Source organism: Nematolebias whitei, chromosome 12, assembly GCF_014905685.2.
Source record: "Nematolebias whitei isolate Nwh7 chromosome 12, NemWhi1, whole genome shotgun sequence".
Taxonomy (NCBI): Eukaryota; Metazoa; Chordata; class Actinopteri; order Cyprinodontiformes; family Rivulidae; genus Nematolebias; species Nematolebias whitei.
Window position 1 is genome coordinate 40,405,062 of NC_056509.1, and position 19,616 is coordinate 40,424,677.

At 40.2% G+C, this 19,616-nt stretch overlaps 2 protein-coding genes across 2 annotated transcripts; both read left to right on the plus strand.

The window, feature by feature from the left end:
• Window positions 1–260: 260 nt before the first annotated feature.
• akirin2 (akirin 2) lies at window positions 261–5,013 on the plus strand. The gene is made up of 5 exons (XM_037685583.1): window positions 261–773; window positions 1,118–1,252; window positions 3,974–4,123; window positions 4,204–4,275; window positions 4,430–5,013. Exons 1-5 carry the CDS (start codon window positions 602–604, stop codon window positions 4,438–4,440), a joined length of 540 nt encoding a protein of 179 aa, XP_037541511.1. The 5' UTR covers window positions 261–601; the 3' UTR covers window positions 4,441–5,013.
• A 969-nt stretch (window positions 5,014–5,982) lies between these two features.
• rars2 (arginyl-tRNA synthetase 2, mitochondrial) lies at window positions 5,983–19,602 on the plus strand. The gene is made up of 20 exons (XM_037685183.1): window positions 5,983–6,018; window positions 6,130–6,203; window positions 6,292–6,397; window positions 10,646–10,729; window positions 10,820–10,920; window positions 11,004–11,059; window positions 11,144–11,227; window positions 11,323–11,399; window positions 12,686–12,844; window positions 12,938–13,044; window positions 13,471–13,566; window positions 13,701–13,761; window positions 15,397–15,473; window positions 15,737–15,861; window positions 18,106–18,173; window positions 18,473–18,582; window positions 18,751–18,846; window positions 18,938–19,012; window positions 19,107–19,170; window positions 19,262–19,602. The coding sequence occupies exons 1-20, from the start codon at window positions 5,983–5,985 to the stop codon at window positions 19,346–19,348; spliced, it is 1,743 nt and encodes a 580-aa protein (XP_037541111.1). The 3' UTR covers window positions 19,349–19,602.
• Window positions 19,603–19,616: the final 14 nt, after the last annotated feature.

The window sequence follows — 19,616 nt, forward strand, 5'->3', positions numbered from 1 at the left end:
AAATAAATAAAACGTTTTTATCTGTTGAAAAAAGGGAAATATAAAACATGTTTAAATTATTTTTCTTTTTACATGAAACTGAAACTTTTTTTTTTTGTTTTAAATTTTTTTTAGCCAAACCAAACATTTTTAAACGAGGACGCTTACTTTGCCTTCGGGAAATGTAGTTTTTAAAGTACGCAAACAATAGACAAAGCAACGGATTAGACTACAAGTACCGATACAAACTCACTTTCTTGCGCATGCTCACAACTAACCAACCACCAAATAAGAAAAGACAAGGGACGTTTGACAGGCGCTGTCCTTACAGTCGTTTTAGGTTAAAAATCTCTTATCATCCGGTTATTTACTGCGTGTATACGAGTTTATTTTATATTGAAACTATTTTAGGGTATATTATCTAACATAAATATTGTCAAATTAATCAGCAGAAGATAACGGAAGACGAAAGAATTTCGTATGTGTCTCCATCCCGGAATCGCTGCTGCGTTGTAACTAAGCTAACGCTAGCTAGCATTAGCGGCACCGGGGCCCGAACCAACAACTTCCTCTCTGTTGAAGACGTTCTGTTTGACATCTTTTCGAGTTAAACTGAAGAGTGATGGCGTGCGGAGCTACTCTGAAAAGGACTCTGGACTTTGATCCATTAATGAGCCAGGCTTCTCCTAAAAGGAGGAGATGTGCGCCGGTCATGTCGCCGGTGTCTTCGCCCCAGAAATATCTGCGTATGGAACCGTCGCCTTTTGGGGATGTCTCGTCCAGACTCACCACAGGTAGGAAATTTAAGATTCACTCGTGATTACACCAGCAGACCTGCTAGCACTCTTTTAGTACAAGTTGTTTTTTCAGCATAAGGATCAGTGTTATGCTTTCTCTGTGTTTTTCTTGTTAAAATATGGTCAGAATTTGGCTTAAGCCCAGTTTTTCTTTGTTAAATTGTCTTAATGTCATGTGGGAACTGCCTACTGCAGTTTGAAAACGTTGTTTGGTATAAATGCCTAAAACCATTATATAAATTGGTAAAAATGACTGGTTGTTTAATCCCTACCTAAATGGAGTGGTTTTGTTTGAAAATTGTGTACACGCGGTTTAAGTCATGTTTCTGTTTTTGTTTTAGAGCAAATCCTGCACAACATAAAACAGGAGTACAAGCGTCTACAGAAACGTCGACACCTGGACGTTACCTTCCAGCAGGCAGAGGGCTGCTGTCCCGTGGATCTGCAGAACATTCAGGCCGGACCCCCACTTCCAGGTAGTTACTGACAAGATGATGTAATCGACGTTTAGTTATTGGTTAGGGATGCACAATATTATCGGCTGGTATTGGTATCGGCCGATATTAGCGTTAAAGTAAAAAATCGGCCATTCCGTCAAAATAACTCGCCGATATAAAAGGCGCTGTTTTTGTACGACAACCCAGTGACAAGGATGCCTGCAGTGGCAGCACAACGTGATGACGTCACGTGCGCCTACCTGATCTGATCACGATGGAGAGGAAGAAGTCAAAATATTGGCGGTGTGGAAGTTTTTTTTTCGTTGAGGATAATGGATTCCAAAGATTTTTGGACTAAGTCGAGCCTCGCTACATCTCAGTTCTCAGTCAGAGATATTTTTCTGACGCAGCCTTACCCGAGTTACAAGCCGTCATTTCTGACATCGTTGAGAAGCTAATAGCCGATGGCACTTGGGTGAGTTTTACCACAGACATTTGGACGTCAAATGCTATCCCCGTTAAAAAGGCTGTCCTTCATGCACAAGAGTGCAGAGGATCCCACACTGCAGCTAGGAACCTGGAACAAGCCTCCACAAGTGAGAGAGCATTGCATGTGACTAATACTAATAAATAACAATTAACATTTTTAATTTAATATAAGTTAAAGTGCTATGCACATCATATGGCTCTTACTGAATATATGTCACCAGATGTTACACAATTTTTGTAGCAAATAAGCCTAAATAAGAGAGAGGGCTATGTTCTGACGAAGGAAAGTATATAAAGTATCTGTAATCAGCCAAATAAGTTTTAACATATCGGATGTCTGCCAAAATCCAATATTGTGCATTCCTATTATTGGTAAATGGTAAATGGACTGTACATATACAGCGCCTTTCTGTATTATCAAGATACTCAAAGTACTTTACATACAATCTATGTCCTCATTTACCCATTCATACAGCACTCTACTATACAAAGAATAATCAGAGGTTTATCACATTCATACACCGATGAGACACACATCAGAGGCAATGAGGGGTTCAGTGTCTTGTCCAGGGATGCTTCACATGTGACTGCTAGTGGAATCGAACCCCCAGCTCTTGTATTAGAGGGTGACTGCTCTAACCACTCAACCACAGCCGCCCCATTCTGAAGAAGCACTCACAAACACGATGCTTCACTGCACTTTCATGAGCTTATAAATCGCCGATTATAACTGAAGCTCTAACAAAATACTGGTGACAGTCCTTTTAGGTGAGCCCTGTGATGACCCGGTCGAAGAACCTTCTTTTAATTGGAGCAGAGTGTCAGTCCAAGTTTGTGTCATCAACAAACGACTTAAATGTGCAACAAGAACAAAACACTAAAGATTACTGATGTCAGTCTTTAATTGATCGTAATAAACTGATTCTTTGATTTTTAAATTTTCTTCTTCATGTCTGGATCTTCAAAGCAGAACAACTTTGTTTACGTCAGTCGTTTGGTTCAGCCATTTTTGCCACTGGATTGAGTGGGTCATCCAGCTGATACGATGCTTTGTTACTCGGGTTGCAAATAACACGTGGCCGCTTGTTATCACATTCTCTTTATGTAGGCACAGTCACAAAAAAGGGTTAAATCATGTCATCTGGACACGTTTCTTTTTTGGGAGAAACATTACGTCTTTAATCCGAAAGGCTTCATCAGTCTGAGGTCTGCCAACCCAAATCTGTTTTATAAATAGCACCTCCTGTTTCAAGCCAGCCCTCAGTGGAATCCAAAGAAACTGTCTTTATGCATGCAAAGAAGGGGGACCATCTGTCCAAAACAATCAACCATCAGTGCATAATAATCAAATGTTTTAATTTGTTAGAAAAAACCGCTAGGGAGTGGTGGAGCAGAGGTTAGAGGAGCCTGTGATCGGAAGATCGCTGGTTCAACTCCCAGAACCGACAACGTCAAAATGTGGGTGGAATAGGTGAAGCACCCACACCTGCCTCCACCCTCATTTACCCCACTCTGGGCCCTTGAGCAAGGCCCTTAACCCCCACTGTCTTCTCCCTCGGGCGCCCTAGATAGCAGCGCTCTGCTCCACTCAGAGGGCTGTGGTTGCGTCAGGGAGGGCATCCGCCGTAAAAACAATTGCCACGTCTTGGCGCGACAGTTTGCTGTGGTGATCCCTGAAGAAGAGAGCAGCCACAAAACTTGAACCCGTTTATACAACCCCACCCTTTTGATGTAAACCGTGGCGTTTCTGCCGCCTTTCGGTTGTTCGTGCGCACAGCGGTTGATTTTTCTCTGACAACGAAACATTTTGCTTCAAGGTCTCAAGCTGGAAGTCTCACAAGAGCACCACAAACAGCTGCAGTCTAGTTTTTCTGCACTTGTGCGAGTAGCAGAGTGCTGTTTGTGCTACTCCCCCTTCTCCAACACGTAGGAGCAACTCGACCTCATCCTTGGCCCAAACCAACGTTCTTCTATTCACCATTTTGGATGTAACCGTTTTCGTGCTCGGGACTGACGCGTCTGCGCTCACGCATGTCGCTGAAATGCAAAACTCACAGCACCAGTTAGTGACCTGTCATGGAAACTACAGCAGATTCAACGAGCCCAGCATTACAGTACAAATGTGTCGTTTTCCTCCATCACCACAGGAAATAAACACTTGTGTTTCCAGAGATCTGTCACGTATAAAAACAGAGCCAGAGAAAAACCTTGTCGCCTCGTCTTTACCCGTTTACAGTCACCTAACTTGTAACATTTGTTCCTCTTTAACAGGCACGTCTTCAGGTGCCTCGTCTCCCTCCAGGAAAGAACAGCCGTTATTCTCCCTCCGACAGGTTGGGATGATCTGCGAGCGACTACTGAAGGAGCGAGAGGAGAAAATCCGCGAGGAATACGATGAGATACTGACGACAAAGCTCGCTGGTGAGATGTTTTTTTTATTTCACACTAAATAAATGAATTGTGATCCAGACAAATGTTAATTTTTTGTTTTCCCCCCACAGAACAATATGATGCTTTTGTCAAGTTCACACATGATCAGCTAATGCGAAGGTTTGGAGAGCAGCCTGCTAGTTGTAAGTAGATATTGTTTGAAACGCTTTGCCTTTGAACTTCATGTTATTGTCTTGTTTTAAAATGAACAACTTCAGACAAGAGCTAATGTCATTTGTGCTTTATTGAACAAAGCTAATAACATTTGTTTTGTGTACTCTTTTGTTTCCTTCACAGATGTTTCCTGAGTTCTGCTGTTTGTCTTTTGGGATGAACTCTTTGCTGCAAGCTACTCCAGGGACTCAACAGTTCTGATCAGACCCCCCTTCCCCAAGCTGTGCCATATTGCCTCTATGTGCACTCACTGCCTCAGGCATCAGTGGCATCAACATTTGCCTGTTTCTCCTAGAGTTAGGAGGGTTTCCTGCTGCGACTCATCTCTGAGACTCCACCAGTGGCCTCTTGACTGTCGTCTTCATATTTATTTGACTTTATTCTGATGCCTTCGTAAAAGACTTAACTACCGTCACACGTTTGGCCTTTTGATTTGACTTTATTTTAGTTATGTTCGTTCTACTGTGCTTCTATGTTTGTACTTGCGAAAAAGGGATTGGACGTTAATGAGTGAACGAAGTCAACATCCAGACTGGACTTTTGTTTTAATCGTGTAAACTACCTATGACTGCTTTTAGATTTGTACATTTGTATACACTGTATTTCTTTTTATTTTGGCTTGATTTCTGTTCACTATACCAAAATGTTAAGTTTGCTGTGGGTTTCAAGGGGTTTTCATTCATATAATACAAATAAATAAAAGTCTTGGCACAAATCATTTCATTTTACTTTTGAAATCTGTTAAGTCTATTAAAACATATTTAATTTACCTTCGTTCGTTACATAAATTATATCCCTGTACTTGTTTATACAGAACTAAAGCTGCTTAAGATTACACAAATTAATGAAAAATTGTTAGAAAATTAAATTCATGCAGTATAGCAACTAAATATTTAAAAGGGTGGTAAAAAGTATGCGATTATTACATTATTTAGGACACAGTTTATTGTTTATCCACACATTTAAAATAAAAGCACTTGTGACACAAGTATACAAATTGGCTAAAACTTGCTGTAACTTAAAATTAGTTTGTTTTTTGTTAAGACAAATATGTTTTAAACTATTTAAATAAAATTAATCAAAACAAGGCTTTGGGGGGGAAAAATGGGTAGGGCCTACCTACATTTTAATCTTATTTTAGTTCATGTTTCCCTCCCAATTTTTTTTTCTTTCTGTATTTTAACACATTTTCATATTTTAAAATTTAACAAAAATATTTATGATATTAATTAATTGACTGGGGGGAAAATAATATTAAAATTTATTTCATTTGGTTTTATTTCAGGGTAGAAAAATATAATTCACCCTCATTCGCCCCACTCTGGGCCCATGAGCAAGGCCCTTAACCCCCACCATGTGCTCCCTAAACAGGTCTCTCTTGAAAATGAGTTCTCGTGGCTCAATGAGACTAACCTGTATAAATAAAGGCTAAATGAAAAAATGAAAATGAAAAAAAATTGGGTTTCTGATTGTCCGGGAGGAGCGGGTGTTAAAATCGAACAAACCCTTTTCTGATGCGTGACGCTGCTTGAAAGCGACGCCCGTGATTCGACGAGCGGACCGGAAGCCGTGACGTTAAACAGGAAGTAAAATGTCACGTCAATGAACAGGTCGTGGAAACATGACCAATCTTGCATGAATTTTAACTTTGTATTTTATTTACACGTTTAGGAAACATGGCTTCCTTCTTTAGACGACAAATTGCAATAAAGGTAATAAAACAGAGCGCTGCTAATGCTAGCATGCTTTGCCACTTGAAAGATATAATAGACTCGTAGGCACAAGGACAATCAGCTTTTTACTTGTTTTGCTTTGATTTCCAGTTGGCAAAGACGCTGCAGCAGTCTGAGGAAGCGTTTTTGCCAGCTCTGACTGCAGTTCCCGTCTTCAAGAAACAGTAAAACTTTTATTCCACTTATTTAAAATGCTGCTTTATTTGTGTGCTTCTCTGATGTGTTGAAGCTTTGTGATTTTGTGCCCCTCAGGCATCAAAGTTCTGACTTTAAGTTGTCGCTTGGACCATTAAGAGTCAACGGGATTTTACCATCCAGTGGGGACATTCTGCTGCAGACAGAAGACCTGGCTTCTCGGGTCAGATTTTTATCATGCCAACAGTATAAACATGAAGTTAAAAAAAATCCTGTCAGTGTGTGTGTAACGAGTTGGAAAATCAGTCATTAGCATAACTATCACAAAATGAAGGTTTTAGCAAAAAATAGGTGTGAAACTGACACAGATAACAGCATTATTTCTTCTACACACTAATGTGATGCTCAAAATATCCACCAAAATGGTCAAACACATTTGGTTGTGTGGATGGATGGCAAGGCTGCTGCTTAGTTCTAGAAATGCACCGCTCAAGGTGGCTGCATGTTGGAGTAGCTCTGTTACTTTCATTCTGAGATATTACTTTAGAAAACTTTAATTCCTCTTTTGTCTGGATATCAATCGCTTTTTTTGGATGATTATTTCCTCTGGTGTCGGATGCTGTGCAGCTGGAAGGATTTTTTTTACAGAAATATCTTTGCTTTTGGACATTTGTTATGATGCGTAACCATGACAACAAGGTTGTTGTTTTTTTTTCAACCGGGAGCAGCTGATTAACATCTCCAAAGCTCAAATAATATCTCAACTACAGCCTCAAATCCCAAATGAGTTGAAAAGGAGGTGTCGTGGATGCAGAGCAGGAGCAAAGAAGAGGGAGAAAGAGAGAAGAATGAAGTTTAAACCATCTCTTCCATCGATCATGATGGGCAATGTGAGATCGCTGGGAAACGAGTTGGATGAACTTCAAGCCCTAACAAGGACCCATCCAGAGTATCGGGAATGCAGTGCTATGTGTTTCCCTGAGACATGGCTGCAGGATCATATCCCCGACTCCAGCGTTTCCTTGCCAGGCTTTCTGACCATACGAGCAGATAGAGATTTAAAGAGGAGTGGCAAAAGGAAAGAAGGTGGGTTGGCAGTGCTTGTGAACAACAGATGGTGTAATCCTGGACATGTTACTGTGAAGTGTCGTCTCTGCAGTCCAGATATTGAACTGTTAGCACTAAGTTGTCGTCCATATTATTTGCCAAGAGAGTTCACCAGTGTTATTTTGGCAACTGTTTACATTCAACCCAATGCTGTTGCAGAGACTGCGTGTGATGTCATCAGCTCTGAGGTTGCTAAGCTACAGACACAACACCCTAGTGCGTTTGTTGCAATATCTGGGGATTTTAATCATGCCTCTCGCTCTGCTACTCTTTCGACATTCCAACAGTTTGTCAGCTGCTCTACCAGAGAAAACAAAACGCTGGACTTGTTTTATGCAAATGTCAGGGATTCATACATCGCTAAAGCAAGACCCCCTCTTGGCAAATCAGATCACAATCTTGTGTTTCTCTGCTCAAAATATAAACCCCTTGTTCAGAGGCAATCTGCAATAAAGAGAACAGTGAGAAAATGGTCAACGGAAGCTTAAGAAGCCCTGCGGGGTTGTTTTGAGGCTACAGACTGGGATGCACTGTGCCAGCCACATGGAGAGGACATCAATGCCATGACTGCGTGTGTGACCGACTATATAAACTTCTGTGTAAACAACACCATCCCCACCAGAACAGTGAGATGCTTACCCAACAACAAACCCTGGATCACCACTGACCTGAAGGAACTGCTAAACCAGAAAAAAAGAGCCTTCAGGGAGGGAGACAGGGAATTATTGAAGAGCACACAGAAGCGACTAAAAGTCAAGATAAGAAACAGCAAGGAGGTGTACAAGAAGAAGCTGGAGAGCAAGTTCCAACAGAACAATATCAGAGAGGTGTGGTCAGGGATGAAACCGGAATAAGGCTGCAGGTCCAGATGGTGTCAGTCCCAGAGTCCTGAAGGTCTGTGCAGAGCAGCTCTGTAGGGTTCTGCAGGATGTCTTCAACCTTAGCCTGACCCAGGAGAAGGTTCCAGTGTTGTCGAAAACCTCATGCCTTGTTCCAGTGCCAAAGAAAACTCACCCATCAGTCCTCAATGACTGTAGACCTGTTGCCCTGACATCCCACATCATGAAGGTCCTAGAGGGACTTCTGCTGACCCACCTGACTAGACAAACAAGCACATATCAGGACCCACTGCAGTTTGCTTATCGGCGTGGACTTGGAGTTGAAGATGCCATCATACACCTGCTTCAGCAAACTCACTGTCATCTAGAAAAGGCAGACAGCACTGTGAGAGTCATGTTCTTTGATTTCTCCAGTACATTTAACACAATCCAGCCTGATTTGCTCCGTCAGAAACTCCAGAAGACTCAGGTGGAGGCCTCAACAATCACCTGGATCAAAGACTACCTGACCAACAGACCACAGTTTGTGAAACTGAAGGGTTGTGTGTCTAATCAAGTGGTCAGTAGCTCAGGAGCACCACAGGGGACTGTACTCTCAACATTCCTTTTCACTCTGTACACCTCAGATTTCCAGTACAAAACAGACTCCTGTCATCTGCAGAAATATTCAGATGACTCTGCAGTGGTCGGGTGTATCAGACATGGACAAGAAGCTGAGTACAGGGAACTGGTGGACCGCTTTGTGGCATTCTAGAATTCTAGAGTTCTAGAATTGCGCCGCTCCAGGTGGCTGCATGTTGGAGCAGCTCTGTTACTTTCATTCTGAGATTTTGCTTTTGGAAACTTTAATTCCTCTTTTTCTGGATGTAAGTCACATTTTTTGGCTGATTGTTTCCTCTGGTATCAGATGCTGTGCAGCTGGAAGGATTTTTACTGAAACTTTTTTAGTTTTGGACATTTGTTATGATGTGTAACTATGGCAACAAGGCAGTTTTCTACAACCAACAGCAGCTGATTAACATCTCAAAAGCTCAAATAATATCTCAACTACAGCCCCAAATCTCAAATGAATTGAAAAGGATATTCTGTGGACGCATTCTCATCTACCTGCCAGCTGTGCTTGAGTGCCTGACCACTGAGATCCTGGAACTAGCAGGAAACATGGCTCACGACAGTGGAAGGACAGGATCGTTCACCGGCACCTACAGTTGGCTGTCTGCAGTGACAAGGAGCTCGGCAGACTGCTGGGAGGAGTGGCCATCGCTCTGGGAGGAGTTCTGCCCAAAATTCGGGCGGTCCTACAGCCCGGGGGAACCGAGAGGCCAGCCGAGTCTGGGTGGACGGATCAGACGGCATCTGCAGCCAGTTTCTTAGGATCCACTGTGGGATGGACCTTTACAAGAGATCCTTCCTGCCTACAGCCATCAGCATCTATAACATCTCTTAATGAAATGAGGATAATGAGTTACAACAACAAATAATTTCCCTTTGGGATTAATAAAGTATTTTTGAATTGAATTGAATGGTGTGGAAACAATCATCTCATCTTGAATGTGAACAAAACATAGGAGATGATTGTAGATTTCAGGAGATGCAGGAACAGGTCCAACCCTATTTCCATCATGGGAGAAGAAGTGGAGGTGGTGGAGAAGTATAAATACCTTGGGGTTCACCTGGACAACAGACTGGACTGGAAATGCAACAGTGAAGCATCTACAAGAAGGAACAGAGCAGACTGTACTTCTTGAGGAAGCTGAAGTCCTTCAATGTTTGCAGCAAGATGCTGCATATCTTCTATAAGTCTGTTGTAGAGAGTGTTATCTCTTCTGCCATCATCTGCTGGGGGAGCACCAGAGCAAGTGACTTAAAAAAGATCAACAAGCTCATAAAGAAGGCTGGCTCAGTTCTGGGGACTCCTCTAGAACCTTTGGAGATGATTGTTCAAAGAAGGATTCTTCATAAAATGAAGAACATTATAGACAACCCTCAGCATCCTCTTCATCAGACTGTCATACAACACCAGAGAGTCTTCAGTCAGAGGCTTCTTCAGATCTGCTGTAAGACAGACCGCTACAAGAGATCCTTCCTGCCCCCAGCCATCAGCATCTAGAACAATTCTTCAATGAAACCAGGATGATGAGTTACCACAACATTTAATTTCCCTCTGGGATTAATAAAGTATTTTTGAATAGAATTGAATTAAAGTTTTTATGGATTATTATCTGACCATAAACAAATCCAACTCGTCTTCAATTAGTTAAATTAACTTATGTTTTGTTTTGACAGTTAAAATCTCCTTTAAAATAAATGACAAACCACAATACATTGCAGATTTTCAAACCAAATAAGTAGGGAATTGTGTCTTTTAGCTTAATTTAAAACTTTTAAATGAAAAATATCAAAGTGAATACTTATTTAATTGTTAACATATCCTGACTATTTGGTATATTTAGTTTAGTTTGGCTGATTCAGAAATCACAGAGAGGACACTGTCTTTGATATTTACCCAAATTTGTGTTTTTCAGTTAAAGCCGGACAGCGTGGTGGAAAGTATTTCCACCGGACATGGCGTCATTAACTTCACAGTTAATCGCAGCCTTCTTGCTGAGGTTTGTGTGTGCACATCCATCCAATATTGACAAGAAAAGTGCAATTTGCTGTTGCTGTGCTCGTTTTTAGTTCTGCTTCACTTGTTCCAGAAATTGTTGGAGCCATTTGGAAAAGGAAAAGACGACCAGTTTGAGTTAAACAGTGAACTTTTTAATTCTCTGAAGAGAGGAACGACATTAGTAGAGTACAGGTGGGGTTATAGTTTTTTTTTTTTTTGGTCCTTTTTGTTCAAAGTACATCTCCCCTTCAAATAATTAATGTTCATGTTTGCAGCTCTCCGAATATCGCAAAAAAATTCCACGCTGGGCACTTGCGCTCCACAATTATTGGCAGGTTTCTACTTTAATACATTTTTACTTTATTAGAAATTTTGTCATGAGTGTTGTCTAAAAACGTCTAAATTCCATCTCCAGGTAACTTCATTTCGAACCTCAAACAATCCCTTGGAAATAACGTTATTCGAATGAACTACCTGGGAGACTGGGGCATGCAGTTTGGTGAGCACGTTGTGCAGGATTTGTTAAAGAGACGCTCGTTAGGACTCTTCATTTCATTAAAATGGACTAACTCAGTAACTTGTGTGGAATTTCAGGTTTGTTAGGAGCTGGGTTTAATCAGTTTGGATGTATGGAAAAATTGAAAGAGAATCCCTTACAGCATCTGTTTGAGGTGAGAATGTATTTATTTTCTCTTATTGGGGTGTGTTTATTTAGTAAAGTTTTTAATTTTATTTAACTGAATGAGTGCATATTTCATTAAATGTTGATTCAGCATTCACGCTCGTTTTCCTGCTTTTGTTTTCTTCTACAAATTGTTCACAGTCTAATTACTATGGTAAATGCTGAAACGTTTTGCTCATTTAGGAGATCGGTGCTGAGACTTCTGTAACTTCTAAACATTTTACAATTAATTTTCCCCATACAAATACACAAAGATCTCCTAAATTCCTTAAAAAAATATTATGTTTGAAAATCTGATTTAACAAACTTGCTTATTTTTTTCTTATGCTACTTTTAGATTTTAGCTACTGTTCCGCTACGTTTAGCTACCCTTTTGCGACTTTTAGCTAACCTTTATTTTCTTTGGTTACTGTTTTGCCACTTTTAGCTTCCAGCTACCATTTTGCTACTCTTAGCTATGCTTTTTTAAATTAACCTTTAGCTAGCCTTTTGCTACTTTTAGGCTCTAGCAACCATTTTGCTACTTTTAGCTAGCCTTTTGATACATTCGCTTTTTGCAAGAATTTATCTATATTTAGCTAACTTTTTTCAATAATAAGCTTTTAGCTATGTTTTTTTACGTTGGTGTTTTTGCTACTTTTAGCTATGCTTTTGTTAAACAAAGTTTTTAGCTAACTGTACTTATTGTCTTTATCAACAATTTAGCTACGGTTTTTTACCCAACCTTTAGTTGCTTGTAGCCTTTTCTTTACCATTATGCTACTTTTAGCTTCTCTACTTGTGTTAAACTTTTTTTAGCTAACCTTTTTCTATTTTTCGCTTATAGCAATAATTTAGCTAACTTTTTTTTAACCCAACCTTTCATTGCTTTTAGCCTTTTATTTGCCATTTAGCTACTTTTAGTTATTGCAAATATTTTAGCATTTGCTAACATTTTTCTACTTTTAACTAACTTTTAGCAATTATTAGCTTTCAGCTAACCTTTTGTTGAATTAAACCTTTAGCTAGCCTTTTGTTTTGACGCTACCATTTTGCTACTTTCTGCTTTTAGCTATCCTTTTGCTACTTTAGCTTTATGCTAGTGTTTTGCTCCTTTTAGCTTTAACTAGTTGTCTGCTTCTTTCAGATTTGACTCAGTTTTAGCATCTTCAATATTCATTAACTTAATTCAGCTCCCGGCATTTGCACCGTGTTTAATGGGAAGTGTTGTCTAGATAGCTCAGTGCTAGCTCAACGCTGTAGTCGTCTGATGGTTCTGGTGGTTCTGAGTTGCAGGTTTATGTTAAGGTGAACAAAGAAGCAGAGCTCAACACGGACATAAAGCAGGCTGCCAGGGACTTCTTCCGACAGCTGGAGGGACATGAGAGCCAGGCTCTGTCGTTATGGCAACAGTTCAGAGAGATCACGGTGAAGGAGTACCAGCAGGTTTACAAGGTGAGCTCTTGCTTTCAAACCTTCTGAAACACGTGCAGCTCCAGCAGCTCCGTGCTCTGAAGTCTGACGGAGAATCTTCTCCCATCCTTCCAGCGGTTGGGAGTCCACTTCGACGTTTACAGTGGGGAGTCGTTCCACCAAGACCAAGCCCAGGAGGTTCTGCAGGAGCTGCGGAGCCGAGGCCTGTTGAAAACCTCTGAGTAAGTCACAGAGTTAGGTTTCAAAATGGAGAACGTTTAGTTTGTAGATTTTAGCAGACGCAACTCGGCATATCTAAAGGCCGTTAGCCATCAGCCACATTGAACTGAAGCCGATGAAAAAAATCGAGCCGCAGATTTCCTCTGTTTGATCGTTGATTTGTGGAGTTACGGCCAGACGTCTTCAAGCATCAGATTTGATATTTGGCTGTTGTAATCTTGGGTTTTTCTGATCCAAAAGAGAACTTTTTTTTAGGACAAGAAGGTTGGAGACTAATTTTAAAACGGACGTTTATTTTAATACTTCACAGATGAACAACACTCATCAGATTCACAGACCAATGATTTCATATGAGAAGTGAACTGTATTTAATTTGAATAGACCAACCTCTAACATACATTTGCCTTTTTTCTTGTTTATGTTGACAGGAAGGGTACGGGTGTAGTTGATCTCTCGCCCAAGGCAGACATGACCAACATTTGTACGATCCTCCGCAGTGACGGCACAACTCTCTACATCACCAGGTCGGTGCAAACAATATTTAATATTTACACTTTTTAATACTTTTTGAAGCAGCTGAAAGTTTTAGCTCTGACTGTGAGAATATCTGCAGCATTTGATCCAACTGTGGCCGTGTGTTACAATTTCTTTGTCACAGAGACATCGCTGCAGCTATTGACCGGAAGGAAAAGCACTGTTTTGATGAAATGATTTATGTGGTAAGAAAAGTTTTATTACACAAACGTTCGTATAGCTGATTTATTATTATGAGTGTTTAGACGATCTTGTTCATCTTTGTCTAAAGGGATTAAACATTTTTTGGTGTAACAGCATCATTCTTCTACATTTTGTGCATTTCTTTGCAATGTAATTACTCATTTGTGCTATTTTAACCATCTATATATATATAAAAAAAACATTTAAACTTTTAGTATTTGTAACTTTTATTTTTTTATTATTTAGGTTTATTCACAATAAAATAAATAATCTCAAAGAAAAACATTGATTTCCCCCCCCCCCCCCAACTCATTCACAACATTGTTCTCTAAAAAGCAACTTGCTCTATTTTTGTCTTCATATGCTCCTTTTAGCTTGTTTTGCTCATTTTAGCTTCTGCTTGTTTAACAATCCAGTTTCAGCTTCTTTGGCAAAATTCAGCTTTTTAAAAATTATTTTCTGTATGAACACAATGTCCTGGAGGTTTTTCATTCTGGAAACAAAATGCTGCACAGCACAGGAGCAGCTCTAGTCCGAGTTGTAACGACGTTCTTATGGCTAACGATTCTGATGAACGTGGTTCTGGCTCCTTTGGTGCAGTGGACCAGTTTCACATTTACAGCACCAAGTGGGTCACTGAGCTGGTTTACGTCATATCTGGCAGACAGATTCATATGTATCAACATAGCTGGTTCTTCCACTGCTCATATCTTTTGGAGTTCTACAAGGCTGTATCTTAGGTCCCTTGCTTTTCTTTTTCTTACCAGCTTCATTTGGGCTCAATCCTCAGGAACCATGTGATCTTTTTCCACTGCTGTTCTGATGATGGTCCGATTTATTTCCCATGGCAAAGCGGATCCTCACACAACAGCAGTTTGAAACAGTGATCACCTTCGCCACCTCTCGGCTGGATTACTGCAACGCTCTTTACCTCAGAGTCAGCCGGTCCTCCTTCAGACGTTTCCAGTTGGTCCAAAATGCTGCTGCTCGACTTCTAACTGGAGTTCATAAGAGGGAGGCACATCACCCCCACTCTGGCTTCACTCCACTGGCCTGGTCGTTTTAAGACTCTCCTGCTCGGTGCCTCAGATCAGCTGATCAGCTGCTCCTGGGGTGTCGAGGTCCAAAGAGAAGCTCAGAGGGGACAGAGCTTTTTCTTTAGCTGCTCCAAGATCATGGGATGTTCTCCCTCTTCTCATCAGACGAGCCCCTTCACTGTCCATTTTTAAAACCCTTAAAAACATTTTTATTCCCTGGGTTTTGGCCCATCCTGAGACTCTGGTTTATTTTTACAACTGTTTTTAGTTTAAAATGTTCTTGTTTATACATGTACAGCACAAAGTGGGTTTTTTTTTTTTTAGATTAGATATAAATTTATTGATCCCTTGAAAATATTCCTTCAGGGAAATATAAAAAGCACTTTATAAATAAAACTGGCACTGTGTTTACTGCTAAAATGCAAATGTCTCCAGTTTTCTGCCATTTTGTGGATAAAATAACAATAAAAACTGCATTTACTCATGACCCTTCAAAACCTGATGTTGTTGTCATAGCTCCAGCTGTTTTCCAAGAGCACTAGATGAACTCTTATCCTGATGCATGCTCAAGATGAACTCTTGTTTTCTTTTTTTCTTCAGACAGACAAAAGCCAAGAAAATCACTTCAACCAGTTGTTCCAGATCCTCCAGGCTTTGGGGCATTCCTGGGCTCAAAGGTAACAGAACCATTCAGGCTTATTTAACCAACCCAGACCCCATAGGTTCAACAGGTGTATAATATATATCATCACTCTTTAGGGGATGATTATCTAGTTGTTTTATGTTTTTAATTAAAAAATAATAAATTACAAAGAAGGCCCAAAGGGATTCACAAGATTTTCACTTTAATCTAGCCTCTGATCATGTTAACTGAGAATGATTAATTTATTTAATGCATGCATGTATTTATTGATCTTAAAATATAATTACTTGTCTGCAGTTGTCGGCATGTTCCCTTCGGTCTGGTGCAGGGCATGAAGACCCGGACCGGTGACGTGGTGTTTCTGGAGGACGTGCTGGATGAAGCTCGGGCCAGGATGCTCCACAACATGACCCAGTCTAACAGTAAAGCCTGGCACTCTTTAACAGTTCGTTAGCAGTCGAGTTCTCATGATGTCAGTTTTTTATTTACACGTATTCCAGTGCTGAGTTTTAATTAGGCTGAAAGTAGCCGAAATTACCACAAAAAAAAAATAATAATTTGAATTTAGCTGAAAACGGCTGAAATTAGCTTAAAAAAGTAGCTGAAAAAGTATAACAAACTTAAATTAGCAGAAAGCAGAAAAATGCATTTGCTGAAAGAAGCTGAAATTGGCACAAAAAAGTGGAAATGATCTGAAAAAAGCTTAAATTTGCAAAAACCAGCTGAAAAATAGTTAAAAATGCAGAAAGAAGTTTAAATTACCAGAAGGAAGTGGAGAGAGCACATTTTTGCTGAATTAGGCTGAAAAAAGTTGAAACGACTGCAAAAAATGTGGGATTAGCTGAAAAAGCTTAAATTATCATAAAACAGTTATATACGTAGTAGCTGAAACTTGCATAAATAAGCTGAAATGAGCAGAACAAGTTGAAATGAGCAGAAAGGAGTTAGAAGAAGCACAAGAATGTTCTAGTTAGCCGAATGAATCTGAAAGGAGCACAAAACAGCTGAAAAATGGCTGAACTTACATGTAGCTGAAAAAATGTAAAAATTTGCACAAGGAAGCTGAAAGAAGCTGAACCAGAACAAAACAGATCTAAAGATTTGAAGGAGGTAAAATGAGCTCAATTCATTTTCAATGAGAAAAAAAAAACAATGGCAGAAAAGGCTAAATATATTTCAAAAAGCTAAAGTTGCACCAGTACCAAAAGTCATAGCAGAATTGTCCTGAAAGAGCTGAATGTTTTGATTTATATTTGTTGAAATAGCTTCAAAACAGTGGGACGAGAATCGCGCTGAAAAACGCACAGAAGAAAAATGGATCACAATAGTGTGAACGCTTCATAAACATCAACACAATAATAAGATTAGTAATAATTTAAGAGAAATGTCAACATTTTGATGCTTGAACTGAATAAGTATTGTAAAGAGAACCAAGATAAAAAACGTTAAAGCTGCTGCCAATGGCTCATTGTGGTCACCGTGGTAACTGCACAGCTGTGTGTCACTCCCTGAGTGCCAAGTTATCAGCAGGCAAATTGAAAATAAGGCTCAAACCGTCGCTGTGCAAATGCTGCAAAACGGATCTTAAAAATCCACGCACAGTGAGCGTCAGAAGACTGATGAGTCACATGCGAGTTTTATGTTATTAGTGTTTTATTTAGGTTAAAAAAAGACTTCACGTTTAGTTTTGAACAGAATATTTTGAGCTAAAATACAACTACTTGTAGAAGCTTGGCTGTGCACTCGCGAGGACTTTTGAGAAACACAGTGAGAAACAGACCGAGTCAAATAATTTTGATGTATAATTTGTAATGTACCAAAAGGAGTTGCGAGTTAAAAAGTTTGTTTGCGAAAGATTAAAACATTTTAAACAGATCAAAAGTCGGTGCGTGACTCTCAGATGAATACTCTCTGAAAAAGTCTGATCTCAAAATGAAAGTTCTGACGTATAAAGTCCGACTTGCCTGTTTAGACTGAATGATGTTTCTAAGACGTCTGAGCTTGAAAAAGGGCTGGGGTTTTGTCTTTAAAACCCGAGTGCTTTTTTAAAGTGTTTTGTAAAATTGCTCCACGTTGAGCGATGTACCACTACCAACAACCGTCTCACGCTTTTCCAAATCAGGCCAAAGGATTTGTGAACAATTTATTATTTCAAAGCTGCACAACAAAATAAACGTCAAGCGTTAGTAAAAAAGGGTGCAATACATTGGCAGCCTTAATTATTGAGATGAATTGTGTTCCAGATCTTTCTTTCCACGCCCCGATTGTCTTGGAACAGTCTACGCAGAAGAATTTTCTAAATACAGGGAGGAATTCCACTTTGTAACGCAATGATGTTCTTAAGGAATTGCTCACAGCTTAAATTAATTAAACTGTGGTTCTGGTTCATGTTGGCAAACATTCAGGATGATTTCCTTTAAACTCGTTGCAAAAACAAGTACTTCTGTCAATGTGCATGTCATAATCATATAAACGCTCAATTATTTAGTCAGGCGGCATGCTTCATCTGAACTGTTGTGCGCACCATAGCAATGAACACAATGTGGGAATCTAAATGTCGCCAACGTCTCGTCTTTCTAATGGAAGTTGTGCACCGTCACACGAAGAAATCCTTAACGAGTTTGTGTTCGGAGGCAGAAATAACACCGACGCTCATTTTTCTCTAGACACGAAGGAACTGGAGAACCCAGAGGACACGGCTGAGAAAGTGGGAATCGGCGCACTGATAGTTCAGGTGATTTTTCAAATTAAAGGCGTAGCGTCATATCCTGCCGTCTTCATGGCAGTTGGAGATGTTTGGTCTAAGCTCCAGATTCATCAAGTCGTCTTGCATCAAATTTGAGCTCAATTTCTATAGTCGTCTTTTTCGTGTTAGGTGAAATCAATTAGCGGTGGTAGCCATCTTGAATTGGATCCACTCCACACAAAACATTGTCCGCTTTGCCTTTTAAGTGACAAATTTCAACAAAGCTGTAGTTTTTTTTTCCCACCTGGTGATGGATAACGTCTGTGCTTTGTATGTTTTTGTTTCAGGACTTTAAAGGTCCCCTGCAGTCAGATTATAAATTCGACTGGGACCGGATGCTGCAGGCTCAGGGTGACACGGGCGTCTTCCTACAATACACACACGCTCGACTCTGCAGGTCAGCGCCGGCTGCTGTAAAGACGCATCAACATTTATGCAGTTTAATTAATTCAGTCGTTATACACAGTTATTAAACTTAACGGCACGTGTAAAATTCTGTTAATCCCTTGAATATAAAAGGACTAAGATTAACGGAAAGCATAACACAATTATTATTATGTGGCAGTTTAATGCAGAAGAATGAAGGAGCGGAGGCGCCAACGTTCAACCCTTTTGTTTTACGGGAACAGACGAGCATCGTCATCCTGCAGCACCTTCTCCGGTAAACCTGTTATCAGCCTCTTCCTCAATCTGCCAGGGTAAAATCAATATTTGTTTTGTCTTTACGATGTCGTCCCTGTTTGTTTTTGTAGTTACGACGAGGTGTTGTATCAGTCGGCCAACGATCTGCAGCCCAAACATCTCGTCAACTTTTTACTGAAGCTGTGGTAAGAAACAGGATGTTAGTCTAGAGCGGTTGGTTTTACTCCGCCCAAGACAGAAGTTCATGTTTGTCAAGCTAACAACCTTTTTGTTTTCCAGCCATCTCGTCGCTTCAGCACACAGAGAGCTGCCAGTGAAAGGAAGCCCGCAGGATGTTGCACAGGTACAGAAACCTCAAGTCTTGGACATTTATGTTTAAAACGCTTTAAACAGCAATGATTATACACATGTTCTGATTCATGGCTCGTCAACAGGCCAGGTTACGACTGTTCAGTGGAGCGCGCTCAGTCCTGGACAACGGGATGAGGATTCTGGGCATCACACCAGTTTCTAAAATGTAAACTTGTACTAATTTTGTTTGTTTTTCCACTGTTTTATCTACTGTCCTGTAAATACAAAGCCTCACGTTTTCAAAATAAATTACTCTTAAGATTTATTTAAAAAAATAAAATCTCGTCATCAGGCTCGTTTTTGATTCAACCCTTGCTGCCCATGGGTGAAATGATCCCTAACGCCTCGGTTTTAAGACTCATGCCTCAGGGGTCATTTCAACCCAAGGGGAGCAGGAAGGTTAAAAACAACATTAAAACAATGCAACAAGAGATAAAA

Excerpts from the sequence above, each read along its gene's own strand:
- akirin2 (XM_037685583.1), top strand. The coding sequence starts at position 602 with ATGGCGTGCGGAGCTACTCTGAAAAGGACTCTGGACTTTGATCCATTA. Across the intron at positions 774-1,117 it reads CTCGTCCAGACTCACCACAG|AGCAAATCCTGCACAACATA; the intron begins GTAGGAAATTTA and ends TTTTTGTTTTAG. Across the intron at positions 1,253-3,973 it reads GGCCGGACCCCCACTTCCAG|GCACGTCTTCAGGTGCCTCG; the intron begins GTAGTTACTGAC and ends CCTCTTTAACAG.
- rars2 (XM_037685183.1), top strand. The coding sequence starts at position 5,983 with ATGGCTTCCTTCTTTAGACGACAAATTGCAATAAAG. Across the intron at positions 6,398-10,645 it reads CAGAAGACCTGGCTTCTCGG|TTAAAGCCGGACAGCGTGGT; the intron begins GTCAGATTTTTA and ends TGTGTTTTTCAG. Across the intron at positions 11,060-11,143 it reads CTTGCGCTCCACAATTATTG|GTAACTTCATTTCGAACCTC; the intron begins GCAGGTTTCTAC and ends TTCCATCTCCAG.